Source organism: Gekko japonicus, unplaced genomic scaffold (genome assembly GCF_001447785.1).
Source record: "Gekko japonicus isolate JY-2015 unplaced genomic scaffold, Gekko_japonicus_V1.1 scaffold13, whole genome shotgun sequence".
Classification (NCBI taxonomy): domain Eukaryota; kingdom Metazoa; phylum Chordata; class Lepidosauria; order Squamata; family Gekkonidae; genus Gekko; species Gekko japonicus.
The window spans coordinates 1,112,478-1,132,106 of NW_015172553.1; the positions used below are offsets into that span (position 1 = coordinate 1,112,478).

General features: G+C 48.3%; 1 protein-coding gene across 1 annotated transcript in view; it reads left to right on the forward strand.

Moving 5' to 3' along the window:
* Positions 1 to 611: 611 nt before the first annotated feature.
* ANTXR1 (anthrax toxin receptor 1) overlaps positions 612 to 19,629 on the forward strand; it is a 181,989-nt gene continuing 162,971 nt past the window's right edge. Inside the window, exon 1 of the mRNA XM_015421095.1 lies at positions 612 to 906. Coding sequence (XP_015276581.1) covers positions 755 to 906 — 152 coding nt within the window. The 5' untranslated portion in view covers positions 612 to 754. The remainder of the gene's footprint in view (positions 907 to 19,629) is intronic.

The following is a 19,629-nucleotide window of genomic DNA, read 5'->3' on the forward strand; positions in this document are numbered from 1 at the left end:
TGTCTATGGGCATGCAACAATTATTCTTCCTCACATAGCCCCGGTTTTACTGCATTCGTTGTCCCAATTATTACTGGGAAACTTGGGCTTTGCAAAGGACATTGCAAGCTATGCAAAGTATACTTAAAAAAAAAAAAAGAATAGGAAAGACTCTTCATAGCTATAATGGGAATTATTGCCGGATGTATTTCCTGGCAGTAATTTTTTTGTTTTTTTAAAGTCAGTTGGGAAAATGCCACTGGGTTTAAACGAGACGCTCCTCGCGTTTCTTGCGGAGGAATGATGCTAGGCGGTTTCGCAAGTACTTCAAACCGCTAGATGGCAGCCTTGGGACTTGCTTGGTAAGAAAGCCGCCCGGCGCCCACTACCCGCAATAACAACAGTAATGGGGGGGGGGGGGCAGAATGAGCCTTCCCACATTCTCTGAAATCTGGGACAAAGCAAAAAATCGTCCGGAAGCTGCTGATTGCATTGCAGACAGAAGGGATATTTCCTTCTCGGGGCTGTGAGCAAAAGAGGGAGAAGGCTCTTCTTGAAAGGGGGGGGGGGGAGAGACGGAGGAGAGAGCAGCGGCACACGCAGCCCTTTCTGTGCATCTTGAAACCCGAAACCAGGCGAAGTCGCGCAACTTTGGGAGGACAACTCTTCGCCAGAGGCTGATGCGAAGCCCTTGCTCGGCTTTGCAGACGACGGCGTTGCAATAAACGGAGACTGGTGGGGAGGAAGCCGACAGCTCTCGGGCCGGGATCTCACCATGGCCCGGGCCAAAGCTCCCCGGTGGGCTCTGCGCTGCCTCTTCTTGGCTGCCACGGCTCTGGTCGCCTGCGATGGGCAAGGCGGAAGGAGCCGGGAGAACGGCGGCGCTGCCTGCTATGGAGGCTTCGACCTCTACTTCATCTTGGACAAGTACGTCGGGGGCGGAGGGGAGGGGGAGCGGCGGACGCTCGCTCGCTCGCTCGCTCGGGGACCCGGGAGTGTGGCGGAGTCTGGCAGGTTTGGGAGTCGAGCGGGAGGCCGGCGGCGGCTCCTGTGTCCCTCGCCCAGACGTTTGTCTCGGTCGGTCCTTTCTTTGCAGCCCTTCTCTTCCCCAGCCTTTGAAAAGCTGTGCTCTTTTTTTCGGCCCTGGGCCTTGGGGGGGGGGGGGGGGGAGAGAACTTCGTTAGCTCGCTTTGGCTGAGTATTGCTAAGCTTCGGGAAAACTTCTTCCAAGGAATCTTCTCTGCCGTGTTCCTCTGTAGTCCAACGTCCAGATTCCCAAGGAATGGGAACCCCATCTCTCCCCCCCCCCCATCCCAGCATCCCTACTTTAGTGCCTTTGTTAATGCAAAAGTGCCCTCGAGGGTCCGGGCAGCTCAGCTTGAAAGAAGTTTGGCCCCCTGTGTTGGGAAAGGCTGTTCCCTCTAAGCTGAATTAGTGTGAGCCAGCCCACAGTGTTTTAGCCTCCGGCTCACACATTTCTGTCTTAGCTCAGGAAGGGATGGCTCCAGAGCAAACTAATTGATGCAGTAGGCCAGATCGCTTGCTCACAACTTTAATGCCAGTAGCTCACAAACTACAGTTTTTGCTCATAAGACTCCACAGCTTAGAGGGAGCAGAGTGTCGTGCGTTTTGTTTTGTTTTGCTTTCAGGTCTTTCTCTTTTCTCAGGACTGAATCACTTGGTCCCAGTTAATGAAATGCACATACCCCACCCACCCCCGCCGCCGCTTTCTCTAATAGTCTCCAGAGATGATTCTAAAGTGCTTACTCATGTTATTTACCCCACAGTTGACACAAAGCCATTCTTTTGCATAAGTGGCTTCATAGTGTATTTGGAGTGCTTTGGCTGGCTGTCTTGGTGCCCAGGAATGAAGCAGCAGGATGGTCTATAAAACTAATAGAAAATAGACACATTAGGAAACAGAATAAAAACATGTCTTCATGGCCGGGTGCCAAAAAAGCTACTTGAGGGATACTACAAAGGCTTGGGCGCTTGAGGTTTTGACTTTCTTTGCTTCCAGGAGCTGCCCTTGAAGGAGTCTCAGTTTCGAAAGTAGTTTGCCAGCCGGTGGAGGACTACCATTTGGGAAACATAAGCCACAAATCCCCGTGGGGGGGCACAGATAATGGTGTGGATTGTTGGTCCGAGCAGTTGCATATGAATCCCACTTTTCCTCCGAAAAAGTCAAGGAGGCTAATTTTATCTTATTTATAGGGTAGACTGAAAGTATATGGTGGTCCAAGGTTGCCCAGGGGACATGGTGTCATAGGTGGATTTGGATTTGAACCCAGGTCTTTGTGACAGTGGTTCAGTTAGGTGATTTAAAACTTGATGGATCTCTCTTAGATGCTAATATAATGATGGATCATGGACTTGTGCCCCAAAGTCTGACCCTGGTGGCACCCGGCTCTCTGATTCATACATAACATTTTGCCTACCAATGCACATTGGTTCTCCTTTGTTTAGCTATACCGTTTTCACAGGTAAAATGTTTTATAAAAGTTACATGGTGTTAGAACAACCTAAAAATTATTCATTAAAAATATTCCTCTGATGAATTTTGCCATAGCTCCCAGATTTCATTGTTCGAGATTTCATTGTTCGATCTATCTATCTATCTATCTATCTATCTATCTATCTATCTATCTATCTATCTATCTATTTTAGGATATTTATTTTAGGTATTTATACCCCACTTTTGCAGCCTGATAGCTCAGCCTAGTCTGACTCTGACTTAGAGCTTGGCTGCTGAGCAGGGTTGGCCGCGGTGAGTACCTGGAGGGGGAGACTACCAAGGAAGACTGGGGTTGCTACGCAGAGGAAGGCAATGGCAAACCACCTCCGCTCGTCTCTTGCCTTGGAAACCCCAAAGGCTCCTAGGGTCATCATGAGTCTGTTGATGGCAGACAATTATAACTCATTTTGGAGACCGAATGTGGCTTCTAGCATTGTTCTACTCTCTTCTAGTTTGCCCTCGTGACAACCCTGGGTTGGAAAATACCTGGAGACTTTGGGGGTGGAGCCAGGAGAGGGTGGGGTTTGGGGAGGGGAGGGGCCTCAGCAGGGTACAAGGCCATAGAGTCCTCCCTTCAAAGCTGCCATTTTCTCCAGGGGAGCTGATCTCTGGCAGCTGGAGATTAATTGTAAAAGCAGGAGATCTCCAGGCCCCACCTGGAGGCTGGCAGCCCTCCTGTGAAGAGAATTAGGCTGAGAGAGGGAGAGACTGGCCCAAGATTACTCCGTGAGCTTCCATGGCAGAGCGGGGGTTTGAACTTGGCTGTCCCTGATCCTAGTCCAACACTTTAACCACCTCACCGCGTTCACTCGCTGAATGCTGTTGTTACAGGGGTCAGTATAAGACATGCATCTCCTAGTCTAGGTCATATTTGGCTTCTCATCCAGGGTTGAAAGGCAAATGGAATAACTCCAGTGCTAATCTATCTACCAGTCACATACCTAGCCTGCATTTTCTTGTAGAAACTCAGGAGGCACACAGGGTTCTCGTCCTACATTGATCTTCACAACAACCCTGTGAGGTAGATTAGGTTGAAACAGAATGACTGCTGGCACCCCCAGGAGTTTTAGGAGCAGGGCAAAGGGAGGAAGCAACATTGCACTATGTGACTGAGCTTTGTGGCTGAGTCGGTGTTTTGACCCCAGATTTTTGACCTAACCGTAACTGCCTGACACTCTAACTGCAGTGGCTCTCATTAGCAGGGTACTTTGTGGGGTAGGAGTTGAGGACTTGTTCCACTAGTCCACCCTTTTCTTAAACTGAAGACCAGGGTATTTCTAGGGGCTGCCCCTGTTGGAGCTGCTTACGGGCTAAGATGCTTAAGTGAGAGAAGTCCCATTAGCTCCCGGAGAAAACAATCAGTCCCTTCGTTCACTTGCTTCTTCTAGCTTCTTCCATTGGCTGCTTGAATTTTGGTCTAATGGGTCTTTCTGAGTGTCTAGTTTCATGCCATTTCTTCAGGGGATGAAGAAGGCTACCTTAGTTATTAACTCTGCAGATGGTTTACCAAACTTTACACAGGCATGTGTAAATCTGCAGTCTGAACCAGGGAACCCAAATTCTCCACTCAGAGTAAAGCCTGCCAATGAACAAAGCATTTGCTGACACTGGAGAATGGACTCTGTTTCCAGCAGTCATGTTTTGCAATGCTTGGAAAACTGAACAGAGGGAGAACGGGAGGGAGAGAAAGGCATGGAAAGTGCATACAGGCAGGGCTGGGTCCGGAGGGTATCAAGGCGGGCCATTTCCAAGGTGTCCAAGGCCAGCAAAGGATCCTGACCCCTAACAGCTTCACCATTCTGACTTTGCATGAAGCACTAAAGAAGAAATCCAAGGCAGTGGGAGACAATTCCCAATTTGCTCACCTTGCCATTGTCAGGTAAAGGGCCCATGAAAACTGCCAGTGCCCAAAAGGACTGCAAAATCTGGCACTGGGTGCAGACCCATCTTCCGGTGCAGACCCATCTTCCAGTGCAGACCTTACAAGATGGGTAGCCATGTTAGTCTGTCTGTAGCAGTAGAAAAGTGCAAGAGTCCAGTAGGACCTTAAAGGTCCCGTTCACACGCGGCGATTTGGTCCGGGAGCGGGACAGTTCGGGGCCGGATCAAACCGGCGCGATCACACCACAACATCTGGGAAGCATCTTGCTTCCGTGGCCGAACTGTCCCATTCCCAGGAAACGCCGCCGCAAACTAAACCACCTATCTAGGTAGTTTAAAGGGAAGTGGCGCGGCAACCGGGGCGTTTGATCGCCGGCGCTTCCTTGCGCCGGCTCAACCCCGGCCCGGATCCGAACTGCGCATGCCCGGACATGCGCAGTTCGGCCGGCTCCCGTTCGGGCCGTGTTTTCTCCCCGGCGTTTGATCGCGCCGGGGAGAAAAGGCGCTGCGGCCAGGGGATCCGTGGGATCCCGCCGCGGCGCCTCAACGTTGGCGCGGCTTTTAAAAGCCGCGCCTTAAGAGGCTTTTCCCCTGCCGTGTGGCAGGGGCCAAAGACTAACAAAATATGTGGCAGGGGATGAGCTTTCGTGAGTCATGGCTCACTTCTTCAGATACCCTACAAGTATAACCTCACAACACTCCTGGTCTTATGCTCAGGACAGTTGCTACCAACACCCTCAACACCCGAGCTTGAAGTTCTTTTTTATCGGCTATATTTATTCATCATGGACCAGCCTGGTGTGATTTAGATGCAAAAGGAATGTTTGTTCTTTTGATTAAAGAGGTGCCACCAGCAGTTCAAAGTGAACTTCATAAACTGCACTGTACTCAATGGAGGAGAGGATATGCACTGTGCCTAGAAGCTCAGAAACTGACACCCTCAGATGGTTTTTGCAAGTTCCAAGCCGTCTCTCCACTCCTGCCCTTTCTAAGGATAGACACTTCCTTAGTTCAGTGTAGTGGTCTCTGACTTTCCATTCATGATGGCAGAGAAAGCTGGAAGGGACTGTAGAGCCTTCAGCGATTTTTCTCCCTCTGTCTGCTGTTTCTGTCTGCTTATCTTGTTCTATTCTTCAGCTGCTTATTGCTCCTTGGAGTTGAGGCTGGAACAATTATCTGCCAAAGGAGAACTAAGGTCAGCACTTTTATGAGCTCTGTCAGCTCTTTCTGTCTGTCTTCAGGGGAGCCTTCAGTCAGGAGTCTGGCTTATACATACCTGCTTTTCATGTAGCCTTTGGGCCCATGTCCTGGTGTGGAGGGTCGTCCGTCTTGGTAGCAGACTGAGTCCGGAAAGGCCAGGGAAACCTCTCGCTTGTAGTATGCCACATGTTCATAGGGAACCTAGTGATAAATCATTCATAGACCTGGGGTTTGTAGTAGCAGAGCAGCTCACTATAATACATGCTACAGTCCTAATGCAAAACCACTGTATTTGAAGTTGTATGTTTTGTATTATTCTCACAAAGTGTGATCACATATATAAATCTGGTTTAGATATATTTTTTGCAATGGTGTGTTTCAACATCTGTGTTTTTGTCTTTGGGCCCATTGACCCATTACATATCTAGGTGCATACCCATATTGCAAACTTGCACTTAGAAGTGCGAATGCCAGAAACACATGTTACAGCAAGCATGTGTATCACCCATGTATGCTTGTCAAGCAGCCATGACTGGCTGACTTGGCAAAGCAGATGTTTGCCCTACATAATCTGTTAAACGTCCTGGTCTAACCACGTTTACATTCTCCTTAAAAATTCCTTGGATAGTTTTTTGCTCAGACGTTCCCCTCAGATTTCAATTTGGTGGAAACTGCAGTCTAAGTACACAAATAGCCATTGTACACCTGAGACTCCATGGATTTGCCCAGCTTTGTAACTCAACAGGTCAGAATTCAAAGAGGCATATTAACACCAAAAGAAAACAGAGGGTGTTTTACATCTGTGCTGGTGGATGTGTTATTGGTTGGGCAAGCCCCAAGAACGTGCCTGCACAGGTGAATGTGGTTTTAAAATATCTCTTTTCAGCATAGCAAGTCAGCGGGCCAGATGTTAACTAACTTCATGATCATAATGAGATTCTCACAAAATACCACCTGCCCTGTAGTGTCTGCTTGCTCCTTCCCTGGTGCTTCTTTGCATTTTACTGGGTGCGGCAGCATTGACGTAGGGGTACGTCATCGATGTAGGGTTACGGGGGACTGCCTGACAATGGCTCTCCTCCTTGTTCCATGGCAGGGGACAGAGGGTGGCACTAGGTGAGAGGATCTCTTTGCAGCACCTGCTGGAATGCGGTGTGCCACAAGGGGCGATCCTCTTGCCAATGCTGTTTAACATCTATATATGCCCCCTCACCTAGCCGGTCCGCGGGTTTGGGCTGGGCAGTGACCAGTATGCTGATGACACCCAGCTCTATATGATGATGAATAGCTGGCTAGACTCCGCCCCAGAAATCCTGGACAGGGCACTGGGGCTGTGGCTGGGTGGCTAAAACAAAGTCGGCTGAGATTAAATCCAACAAAGACAGAGGACCTGTACCTGAGCTATGGGGGGGGATTAGGAATCAGGCTGCCAACTCTTGGTGAGGTGCCATTGTCACCAGCGATGAGGGTGAAGAGCCTGGGGGTGGTCCTGGGTGCCTTACTTTCCATGGAGACCCAGGTCAACAGCTGTCAGATTGGCCTTTTACCATCTTCAGCTGGTCAGGCGGTTTATTTTATTTATTTATTTATTTATTTATTTTCGTACTTATACCCCGCCCTCCCCAATGGGCTCAGGGCGGCTCACAGAGGCAAGAACAGCTTGCCATGATAAAACAATATATACAGAACAATTTAAAACATATACTACATATTAAAACCTAATAACAAAGTGCTCAGTGCCATTCATAATCTAAAAAATGGCGGATCGAATGTCCAAAATCCCACGAAGACAGCATAAGGATTCTTCCATAGTAGATGTTTAATCGGGACCTCAGGGCGGTGGTGGTATAGTAGGGGCGGCGGCTCCTACTCGAAAGCCTGGCGGAAGAGCTCCGTCTTGCAGGCCCTGCGGAACTGCATAAGATCCCGCAGGGCCCTGATCTCCTCCGGGAGCTCATCCCACCAGGTAGGAGACGCCACCGAAAAGGCCCTGGTCCTCGTGGCGGCTAGTTTGACATCCTTAGGGCCCGGGATGACTAATAAATTTCGGGCCCCTGACCGTAGTGCTCTTGGGGGAACATACGGGGAAAGGCGGTCCTTCAGGTAGGTTGGACCCTGGCCATGTAGGGCTTTATAGGTAACGACCAGCACTTTGAAGCGAATCCGGTATGCTATTGGCAACCAGTGCAGCGCTTTCAGCGCAGGCCGCACATGGTCCCTTCTAGAGAGACCCATTAACAGCCTGGCCGCAGCATTCTGCACCAGTTGCAGCCTCCGGATTTGCGACAAAAGCAGCCCCATGTAGAGAGCGTTGCAGTAATCTAACCTTGAGGTGACCGTCGCGTGGATCACTGTGGCCAGGTCATCACGGTTAAAGTAGGGGACCAACTGCTGTGCACGGTTGGTTCCCTATCTCTCATCCTGGGACATAGCTACAGTGATCCATGTGATGGTCACTTCCAGGTTAGGTTACTGCAACAAGCTCTGTGCAGGGCTGCCCTTGAATCTGACCCAAAAACTGAGGGACCGCCTTTCCCATATGTTCCCCCAAGGGCACTGCGATCGGGAACGCAAAACCATCTAGCCTCCCTGGGGCTAGGGACACTAGGTTAGCGGTAACTAGGACCAGGGCGTTCTCCCCGGCGGCGCCAATGCTGTGGAACGAGCTCCCTCAGGAGATCAGAGCTCTACAGGACCTCCAGCAGTTCCATAGAGAAGTTAAAACGGAGCTATTCCGCCAAGCGTTCCAATAAGAACTGACTATGCCGGTGGTGTCGCACTAGCACTTTATCACAGGATGTATTAGCTGGGATTTCATGGAAATGTATTTATATGTGTAATTGTTGGTTTTAACTGTATGTTTTTAAATTGTTTGTAAGCCGCCCTGAGCTGCTTCAGCGGGAGGGTGGGGTAGAAATTTAATTAAATAAATAAATAAATAAATAAACTGCAGCTAGCGCAAAATGCGGCAACACGCCTGCTGACTGCAACATCTATGCGGGTGCACATTCAGCTGGTATTACACCAATTGCACTGGCTGCCAATTGAGTACTGGCTCCGGTTCAAGGTTATGGTACTAACCTTTAAAGCCCTATGCAGCCTGGGACCGACATATCTACGGGACCGCCTCCTATGAGCCTTGTAGAGCCTTGTGCTCTACCAAGCAACATCTGCTGGTAGTCCTCGGCCTGACAGACATCTGCTTAGCCTCAAATAGGGCCAGGGCATTTTCTCCACTGGCTCTGGCCTGGTGGAACATGCTGCCACTGGAGATCAGGCCCCTGCGGGATTTAATGCAATTCTGCAGGGCCTGTAAAATGGAGCTGTTCTGCCAGGCCTTTGGCTGAGGCAGTGGACGTCTAAACACTTTGGCCTCCCCTGCCTATATTGCCCAGATGAACTGCCCTTTGTAGAGATCACTATGGCATCTGCTGAGTGGGTCTTTATTTTTGTCAACATAGGCCCAGCACTGGAGGTGCCTTTGGTTACTGGAGATTGAGATTTTTTGTCATCTGTTGTTGATTTTAGAAATTTTAACTTGTTCTGATTTGTATTTGTATTGGATTTATGACTATGTCGGTATTTTAACTGTTGTGACCTGCCCTGAGCCAGCTTGCGGGGAGGGCAGGATATAAATCCGATAGATAGATGATGATGATAGATAGATAGATAGATAGATAGATAGATAGATAGATAGATAGATAGATGATAGATAGATAGATAGATAGATGATAGATAGATGATAGATAGATAGATGATAGATAGATGATAGATAGATAGATGATAGATAGATAGATAGATAGATAGATAGATAGATAGATAGATAGATAGATAGATAGATAGATTCAACAATGTAGCTACTTGGTATGTAAGCCTTGCATACCACAGGAGAAGCAAAGACAACCTTTCTGCATGATAGCGGCTCTTCCAACAGGATCGAAAAGCCTTCAACTAACAGTGGGCAATTCTGCATTGGTTTTTCCCTCCATTGTTTTACCAACGGTGCAGCTCAAAACCACATTCAAATACCCTGGGGCAATGCTGTACTGACTGCAAAGTCACCCCTGAACAGCCATAAATCTATGTAGAAGGTACCATAAAACCCAATGATCAAAGAAAGTGAAAGTGGCATGCACTGCAGAGGGGAATTTCTGTTCCAACATAGGTTTGGTAAAACAACAGAGGGAAAAGCCAATGCAGAATCACCCTCTGTGTCTTTGGGCTTCACATTGTGGTCAAGAACTATTGATGGTCAAGATCAGGCTGGGTGTGCAAACTGAGAATTCCGTACTTTGTTGGTCGCCTGCCCCAGCTTAATGCCAATCGGGGCTTCAGGAAACACTAACAGATCTTGCTGGAGACAACTTTAGTAGGGCATATTGTCTAGTCTATCCAATTTGTTTAAAAAGAAGTGGTTATCTGAAGGCTAATATATGTGTTTGTATCATAAAGCTGCATGGCTTTAGACAGTAAATATAGCAAAGGAAACTAAATCAGATATGTCATTGATCCAGTAAGCCATGGTGCAGTCCTACAGGAAATGGACAGTGTGATTGGTCAGCCTGATTGGTTCAGTCTTAGTTCAACCTGAACCTGATGTTAAATTTTTACCAGCAGCATCTTCTGCTTCCAGTATGATGGTTCCGGACCTTACCAGAGAAGTTGTAGAGTAGGCAGATGCACATAGGACATTGCAGGCTTCCCATTAAGGTAGATATAAAGGGTATCATAATGGAAAGACAAAATGTTCTCTCTGTTGTGTTAGGAAATAAATCCTCAATGCAAACCCAGCCCAAACTCCAACAGGCACAAATTGCCATTTAATGACTAACCATATACCCTGCTTTTCTGCCCTCACTGGGGCCATCAAGGCAGCTAATTTCTCCACAGTGTTACCACCAAGTGTCCATAGACTGGAACATACGAAAAGACAAATTGAAATACAGACACATAACACTAGTACCATTGTCAGAGGTCCAAGCTGATACATACCAAATGCCAGTGAATTGATTCAAACATAGCCAGTAGCAATGCAGTTCTGGAGAGCCATATGCTGTTTGACCTTCTTGACCTTGGTCTTCATGTGTTTGTCCCTCTTCTTCTTCAGTCCTGAGGAATTTGCCTGTCATTGGGTTTCCAAGCAGTGATTGCTATAAACAGGTAAATCAGCCCTTAAGTATAACCTAGGCCCCGGTCACACGGCAAAGTTGCCGCGGGAGAGGCACGGATGGTGGGCGGATTATCTGGGGGCAATCACACCCCAACATCTGGGAAGTGGAGCGCACCCGTGGCTTACCGCCGACGATGCGAGTTAAAAAACTAGTACCTCCAAGGTACTAGTAAACGTTTGCCACGGGCTGCCTCCAGACTCCCGTGGTGTGATCGTGCCGGCGCACGGCATTCCCCTCCGGTCCCTCGTTTACCCACCCATGCCGAGGGAAGGACCCGTGGTGTGCCGCCAGTGCGTCTGATCACGTAATCGTGGATCAAACTGCGCCTGGGCAATTAGCCATGCCTCCCCCCCACGATATCCGGCCCGTGTGACCGGGGCCCTAGAGGGCCACTGGTCAGGAGCAAGCCAAACCCCAGTGGCACCAGCAATGTTACAGCAGTCACTCAGCTTGAAGCTGGCCGGGGGGGGGGGCAACCATGGGTGAAGGCTCATCCATTGTCTCCTCCTTTGATACCACTGGTTGGATCCAAGCCATGAGGCCTGGCTGGTGGTACCACAAGAGGAGGGTCATGTGAGCCTACATCTGTCATCATCACCACAACCACTGGGACTTGTTCCTGGTCCATTGTAATGCCTCCGCCTGCCCCCTTGCTTTAAACCCTTGTAGTATAAATGTATTCTCAGAAGTTTTCATAAGTGGGAAATTCATGAATGGAACTACCCACCATTTTTAAATTACCAGGGCACACAGCTCGAATATGAGTTGAGCCACTGCAAGAAAGTTGGTAGGTTTAATCCTTCCCCCATCATGGTTTTTCTGATCAAGCTGACAGCACCCCAGGCTTATTAGCTCTGGAAGGGAGGGAAAAAATGATAGTGCTGATGGGGTCATGTGGCCGAGGGCTCTTTCCATTTATAAACCCCTGAGAAGATCCATTCATGGGTCTCTCTGTCTCATGTTTAATTTATCCCTAAATCAAATGCAAACACTTCAGTGAGCAGACAATACAATAAATACAACTAGTAGTAACTGTCTCTCCTCCATTTTTAAAATATTCTTTATTTTATACAAACAGAAGAGAAAACCTGTTACGGAATATATACACAAATTCTGTCACCACATTTTTCATTCCAAAACATTCTAAAAAGAGACCATCTATCTGCAGACCTACCAGTTTGGGACCCAAAGTCTCTTAAAGTTCCGCATGGTGGTTTCCCCACACTTTGCTTGCTCCAGCCCCATGCAGATACCATTTTCCTTGTGCCCCAGAAGGCCTTTCTATGCTATAGCATTAAATTACAGTGATGTGTCCAGTACCAATGTTAAACTCAAGCAATATGTCAATTACATTTAGTAATTCCTGTAGTTTAAAATTGGTAATTGACATATTGCTGTCACCTAATGCTATAGTGGTATGCCATAGGCTATCAAAGATTGAGGAAACATTTTCTATTTTCTAACAAGCAGCAATGCTGGCTACTAGCTCCTAATCAGTATCTACAATGCCAGTTTTCAGAAAGTCCACTGAGGTAACCATAGGGTTTTAGGGAATATGGTAGCCAATTATATCAGAAATCAAGTCTGAAATTCAGAAAGTTTGGATTTGTGAACAAGACCAAAATATATTTAACAAAGCTGCTTGTGGGTTATTACATGTCCAACAGGTACTGGAATAATGAATGTACAGGCCAGCCCATGTGGTGTAAAATACAATTAATAAATTATCTTAATATTAAGTCAGGTGAGACCAAATTTGGCAGAATATTGACCCAAATCCATTTTTAAACATCCAACTGGGTTTCTTTGTTCAACAGGATCCCCTGTTTTTAAGGAAATTTGTACATGGGTTACTTTGACTGCAATCCTAATAGTTTCCTGAGAGTAAGCCCTAAATGTGTCTGACTTCTGAATGGACTTGTTTAGGATTGCTCCCTTAGTCTAGCAGAATGACATCAAATTTGGCAAATGCTCCTGTGGCAAGCATCCTTATTCCTCCAGGGCTCTGAACCAGGCGTGATTTAGGTCTCATGCAAATCCCCATAATTGTCATCCAATCAGAGCCCATGGAATTCCTTTTATCTCTTCTAACCCGACTGCTCAGCAATTTCATTGAGTGCCCATGAGTTCTTGTATTGTGAGAAAGGGAGAAAAGTACCTCTTTCTCAACCTGCTCTATCCCATGCATAATCTTATAAACCTTGATCATGTCACCCCTCAGCCGTCGTTTCTCCAAGCTAAAGAGCCCCAGGGGCTTTAACCTTTCTTCACAGGGAAAGTGTTCCAACCCTCTTATCATTCTAGTTGCCCTTTTCTGCACTTTTTCCAATGCGATATCCTTTTTGAGGTGTGGTGACCAGAACTGTACACAGTACTCTAAATGAGGATGTACCATCGATTTATACAGGGGCATTATGATACTGACTGATTTGTTTTCAATTCCCTTCCTAATAATCCCCAGCATAGCGTTGGCCTTTTTTATTGCAGTTGCACACTGTCTAGACATTTTCATTGAGTTGTCTACTACGATTCCAAGATCTCTCTCTTGGTCAGTCTCTGCCAGTCCGGACCCCATCAATGTGTATTTATATTTAGGATTTTTGGCTCCAATGTGCATCACTTTGCACTTGGCCACATTGAACCCCATTTACCATGTTGATGCCCACTTGCCCATCCTCAACAGATCCCTTTGGAGTGCCTCACAATCCTCCTTGGTTCTCACCACCCTGAACAACTTCATGTCATCTGCAAATTTAGCTACTCCCAACTTCATGTCATCTGCAAAGTTGCTTACTCCCAACTCCAAATCATTAATAAACAAGTTAAAAAGTATCAGACCGAGTACTGATCCCTGTGGTACCCCACTGCTTACCACCCTTCACTGAGAAAATTTCCCATTTATACTCACTCTCTGTTTCCTATTGATTATTCTGTTGTCATTTTCTTCGGGTATGTCTTGTAGCAAGATGTCCCTGGGTATCATTCTGGCCTTTTCAGTCATCATTCTTACCAGATCAGGAGGATATTGTAGTTGCAAAAACACCCACTGTAAATCCTTCAAGTGAGTATCTTTGTCTGAGGGGGTGGAGCATATGCAACTATAGTGACTATAGCGTAGGGCTTTGTTGGTGTTCAGTCACACAGTTGAGTCTGACTCTTCACGACCCCATGGACCACATCACGCCAGGCCCTCCTGTCTTTCGCTGTCCTCTGGAGTTTGCTCAATTTCAGCATAGGACTTTGCTATAGACAATGGATTGTCTATAAGATAAAGATGCCAGAATTGCATTGAATCTTGTATTTCAGATGTTAGCTTCCTGTTTTCTGTATTGCATTAATTATATTCAAAAGTGTCACATTTCAAATTAAGAAGTTTTCTTGACATCACTTGCATATTCCTGTTTGAAGTCTACTTTTGTTAGTTGTGACTCGTGAGGCGGAAATGAATAGAGCAGCCTCTATTCTCTGCACTATGAATGCTTGTATTGAATTTCTCTTTGATTCATGTCCTTTTATTCATTTGGTTGTCATGTTGCTGCACTTTCTCTGCTTTTCGTGTATGTGGATTTTTTTAAAGAGCCACACAGCAAAAATAAAAGATTTAAAATCTGTTCCTCATCCAGTCATAGTGTACGCCCAATATCCTTATTATCTGGACTCTCCAAATAAATACAAAAATGCATAATTAAGTCAAGAGAGGGCTAATAAATCACTTGAGAAAGAGGGTAATAGTTCTGCAGTGGAGGTCAGCTAAAGGAGAGGTGAGAGATCTTTTTTAAATCACCTCATGTGTCCCCCTCAGGTTCAGACCCTGAATTTCAAGAGAGCTGAAATGCCTGACGTGCATCCCAGAAAACTACTCTGCCTCAGCCATCAGTCTTTACCCCAACCACTGTTTTGGACCAGATGCCTACTTTTTATTTAAGTTTTAAAATCACCTCAAATACATGGATGCTTATATGCTAATTTGCCACCTCATTAATCTGCAAAGAGGGAACATTTAGTAACACTGCACAGCTGTTGGGTTGTAGTGGTTAAGAGCCAGTTTGGTGTAGTGATTAGGAGCACAGACTCTAATCTGGGAGAACTGAGTTTGATTCCCCACTCCTCCACATGTAGCTGCTGATGTGACCTTGGGCCAGTCACAAGTTTTTTCAGAGCTGTTCTCTCAAGAGCAGTTCTCAAATGAGCTCTCTCAGCTCCACTTACTTCATAGGGTGTCTGTTGTGGGGAGGCAGGGCTTTTTTTGTAGGAAAAGCTGAGCAGAAACTCATTAGCATATTAGGCCACACCCCTGACAGCATAGCTCATTAGCATATCAGGCCACACCTTGGCTTGCCTGGGCGCCCCATAGCTGCGAGGAGCCTGGGCAAGCCAGCCCTTGGAGGAGAAGGGAGGCAGTTTAAACTGCCTTCCCTTGGCTTGCCCGGTCACCCCACAGCTGCGAGGAGCCTGGGCAAGCCGGCCTTTGGAGGAGAAGGGAGGCAGTTTAAGCTGCCTTCCCTTGGTTTGCCCGGACGCCTGCGGCTGCGGGGAGCCCGAGCAAGCTGGCCCTTGGACAGGCCGGGGAAGGAACAGAGAGGCATTTAAATGCCTCCCCGATCCTTCCAGGGCCTCCCCTGGCCTGCCTGCCTCAGAGTCGCTGGGGGGGCGTCGCTCTCCAAGCTTTCCCTCTGTAGCCACACACAGAGAGGTTTTGGCTATAGTGGGCATGGCCAACTCTGAAGCCAACCGGAACTCCATTCCTGTGCGTTCCTGCCCAAAAATAGCACAGTGGGGAGGGGAAGGGAAGGGAAGGGAAGGGAAGGAGGGTGGGATATAAATCCAACTCCTCCCCCCGCTACCCCCTTCCCCTTCCTCCTCCTCCTTCTTCACAACATGCAGGCCCGGGCGATAGGATTTCCAACTCCAGCTTGGAAAATTCCTGGAGATTTGGGAGTCTGAAAAGGGCGAAGTTTCAGGAGGGGAAGTTGCTTAGTCGGGGTGTCACTCTAGGCTTCAATTTCTCCTAGAATCTATGGTACAGTTCCCCCTCCAAAGTTGCCATTTTCTCCAGGGGAAGTGATATCAGTAGTCTGGAGATCAAGTGTAGTTCTGAGAGAAATCCCTGCCCTACTTTAAGGTTGGTAACTTTGCTTCTGCTTTGAATTAACAGAGTTGTTTTTCCCTTCTGAAAGAGGCTGTGACTATTAAGCCACTGTCCTCCTGTGGTTTAAATGCGTGTGTAAATTATTTCTTCAAAACACCCTTTCTCTCGCCTGAGCTAGAACTAAATGTTGCTGGACGTCCTAACAGCTGCCTGAAGAAATGTCTGCAGAACATGAAGAGACATTTTCTCACCAATGAGTTTCCCAAAATAGCTACCACACACACACATCTGGGACTACAGAGCAGAACTTCCATGGGGAGGAGACTTGGCTCTCAGGCAGAACTCAGCGCCAGCTCCTCATTTGGCAGAAACGGAGCATTTTCTGCGTTTGGGCTGCCACTAGTTCTGCAAGATCATGCTGGTTGCAGAGAGGCAGTCTCTGTGATGCTCAGAAGCAGACTTTTCCTTAGCCAAGTGCTGGTGGGCAGCAGGGTTGATTGACTCCCAGCTCATGCCAGAGAAAGGGCATGTTCATACCACAGGACTGAAGTGGCTTAATAGATGTGGCCTCTTTCCAGGACCCCTGAGAGTCATACTTCTGGGAGGGCTTGTTTCATGGGTTTCTAACATAGAACTCTCAGCACTCTCACCAAACTATGGTTCCCAGGTTTCTTTGAAGAAAACCAGGCGACTTTCTGATACAGCTATTCAGGGGTCATTTCGTAGAGAAAGAGGTGCAGGAGCTCATTAGCATAACTTATTTGCATATGCCACACCCCCTGACATCACCAAAAGTGCGTCAGAAGGCAACACCCACCACTCAGGCTCCACTGGACTGTTTTGGATTGCTAGCTATTGGGGTTGTGAGTGTGTGTGCGCGTGCAGATCTGTCCTCACAGAGGAGGGAGAGCTTGTACCTGAATAAAACTTGGTCTTAAAGGTGCCACTGGACTGTTTTGGATTGCTAGCTGGGGGGGGGGGGAACGCACAGATCTGCCCTCACAGAGGAGGGAGAGCTTGTACCTGAAGGTGGGCCGGGGGGGGGGCTATGTAACTTACCTGGCTGTTTCTTGCTCCTTGTGGCCCAACTGAGGGCTGCTGAGAGCAGGGGGCAGGACGTGTTGCATGTGCCCGCCCCCTAGGCTTCTTACTGCCGGAGCTCTGCTCCTGTGCGCTCCCGCAGGAAATGACCCCTGCAGCTATCTGAAACAGTTTTCAGAGCCTGTTCCATCTAAGACCAAGTTTTGCAGATGGTTCTATTGATCTGGGCATGAAAGCATTCCCAGCCGTTTGAATATAAATGAAGAATGTGTTACATTTCCTAGGTGGGATCTTGGAGAGAGATTTATATATCACTGAGAGCCAGGAAGGCCCTTTAATGTACCAGGAGCAGTCTTTTTTTCTGGGTTGCTGCCCTGGTGGGTTTCTGGTGATCAGGAGCAAACCAAACCAGGCTAGGGTTACCAACTCTGGTCTGGGAGATTCCTGGAGATCTGGGTGTGGTGTCTGGGATGACAGAGTCTGGGGAGGTGATGGAGCTCAGAGGGAATATGATTCCATAGAGTCCCCCCCAGGTCCCTAGCTACAGGGGAGCCTGGGGAGATGCCCTCTCCCAAGTCTGCCCTGCCCCCACTGCCTGGCCAGGAGACTGTGTCCACCACCCACCGGGGCACAATTGGCCTACCTTTCCCCAGCACACTCCCGCCGACGCTTGCTTCAGAAGCCGCACCGGCCCCGTTCCCCTGGCTTCCTTTTCGCCTTGGCAGGCCGATTGGGTGCATTTGGGCATTCACAGTGGGGCTTGGTTGGCCGCTTCTCCCATCCCAGGCTGTGCAAGGAGTTGGGGGAGAAGGGCTGGCCCTGAAGCTCTGGGGATCGTCTGGGCCCTTTGCTCTGGAGCTCCCCTGCCAAGAGCACCGGCATCTGCACTGAAAAGGAGGGGTGTCAGGTCAAGCCCCTGTAAGATGAGCTTCTCTTTGTGGATGGGAAAGACGGCCCTGGCTGAAGCTGGTGCTTTCCTTGCACCTGGGAGCAAAGAGAAAGGCGGCTGCAGCAGCCACCGGCAAGTCCGCCCATGAGGGTAGCACAGGCGAATGCCCTCCTCTCTTGGTGCCTCTTGAGGGGAGGCACCAGTCCAGCTTAGAATGTCCCTGCCTTCCAATTCACCAACAATGGCTGGCAGCAGAATGCCTGAAGTGCCTTGGAAAGACCAAGGGGAGATGGCGTCCCTAGGGGCGATCCATGTTGACTCATTTGCACTTGCAGGTCCCACAGCTGGGAGTGAGGAAGAGGCCGCAGCTGGGGGACTTGGGAGCTGCCAGTGATGATGGCAAATTCACCCCCACCCCCTGCCAGCAGGTCCAATTTGCTCCTCAAGAAAAAATTTCTGGCTATGAGGCCGGTCCACCCTCCAAAGCTGCCATTTCCTCCAGGGAAATTGATCCCTGTAGTCTGGAGATCAGTTGTAATTCCAGGAAAACTTCACCCTTCATCTGAAGGTTGGTAGCCCTAGGCTCCAGCAACACAGGCAGGCAGCCATGTGTAGGCCACTCACCTCAGACCTGATCACTGGTGATGTGGGAGGAGATGGTAGATAAACCTCTGTCCAATTTTCTTTCTGCTCATGGGTCATAGGTGTTGGCAGAGTTTAGATAAGGAATAAAGCGGAGTACAACCTGTTTAAAGAATAAAGTCGGTTTATTAAGAAGACGACAAACTTTGTGAGAGAGAACGAAAAGACTGTGTAAACTAGCTAGTGATGAATCAGTAACTAACAGTTCTCAGCAGAAGCAGGAGAGAGCTTAACTGAGCCAATCAGGCAGGGGTCATTTGGGGGGGGGACGCGGGGGGACGCCATCCCCCCGGGTGAGGTGCGGGAGGGCGGGGCCTGGAGCTCCCTGCTGGTGCCCGCTGGAGGTCGCCGCCGGCTGTGGGGAGGACATACTTCCGGTGATGTCAGGGGGTGTGGCATATGCTAATGAGCTATGCTAATGAGTCCCCCTAGCTCTTTTTCTACGAAATGACCCCTGCAATCAGGAGACAGGAAGAATACTATTTGAAAATAGTAGGAAGTCCCTAATTTCACTATGCTAACTAGTTGTCCCCTCTGCTGCCCCCTGCAGGACGTTCTTGTCATTTTCATTATCTATGCACAATAAACCTTGCGCATTCATATACCAACAATAGGATAGTGGTCCTTGTGGGAGCTGTTGGTGCCACAGGGTCTGCTCAGATCAGCTTGATTCTAGGCTGTGTTATTGTCCCAGTCTGCTCCTGCCTCTGTAGAGCAGTAGACGTAACACTAAATTCTGGAAATTTTCTTTTCTTTTTTTTTTAGTGTGAGGTTTCCATGCAGCCTCCCAGTTGGGAAATTCCTGGATATTTGGGGGTAGAGCCTGGGGAGGGTGGAGTCTGAGGAAAGGACTGAGCTCAAGAGGCATATGGTGCTATACAGTCCACCCACCCAAGCAGCCATTTTCTCCAGAGGAAATGATCTCTGTAGTCTGGTGATCAGTTGTAAATCCAGGAGATCTCCAGGCCCCACATGGAGTTTGGCAACCCTACTGAGCCCTGGCATTAAAAGCAGGTTTGGAGCTGGACGCTGGTGAACCTTAACACCATTGAGTGCCAGATATGGCACGTTCCTTTGGCTGGGATTAGATTTCTTTCTTATCTTGCCTCCCTTTCCTCTGTTCTTGCTATCAAAACATTTAATGGTGCCACAAATCCAAGATTCTGATTCAGCCTTTGTTTCGTGATCCCTTTTGGCTGTCATTAGAATTTGGAGGGGTGGT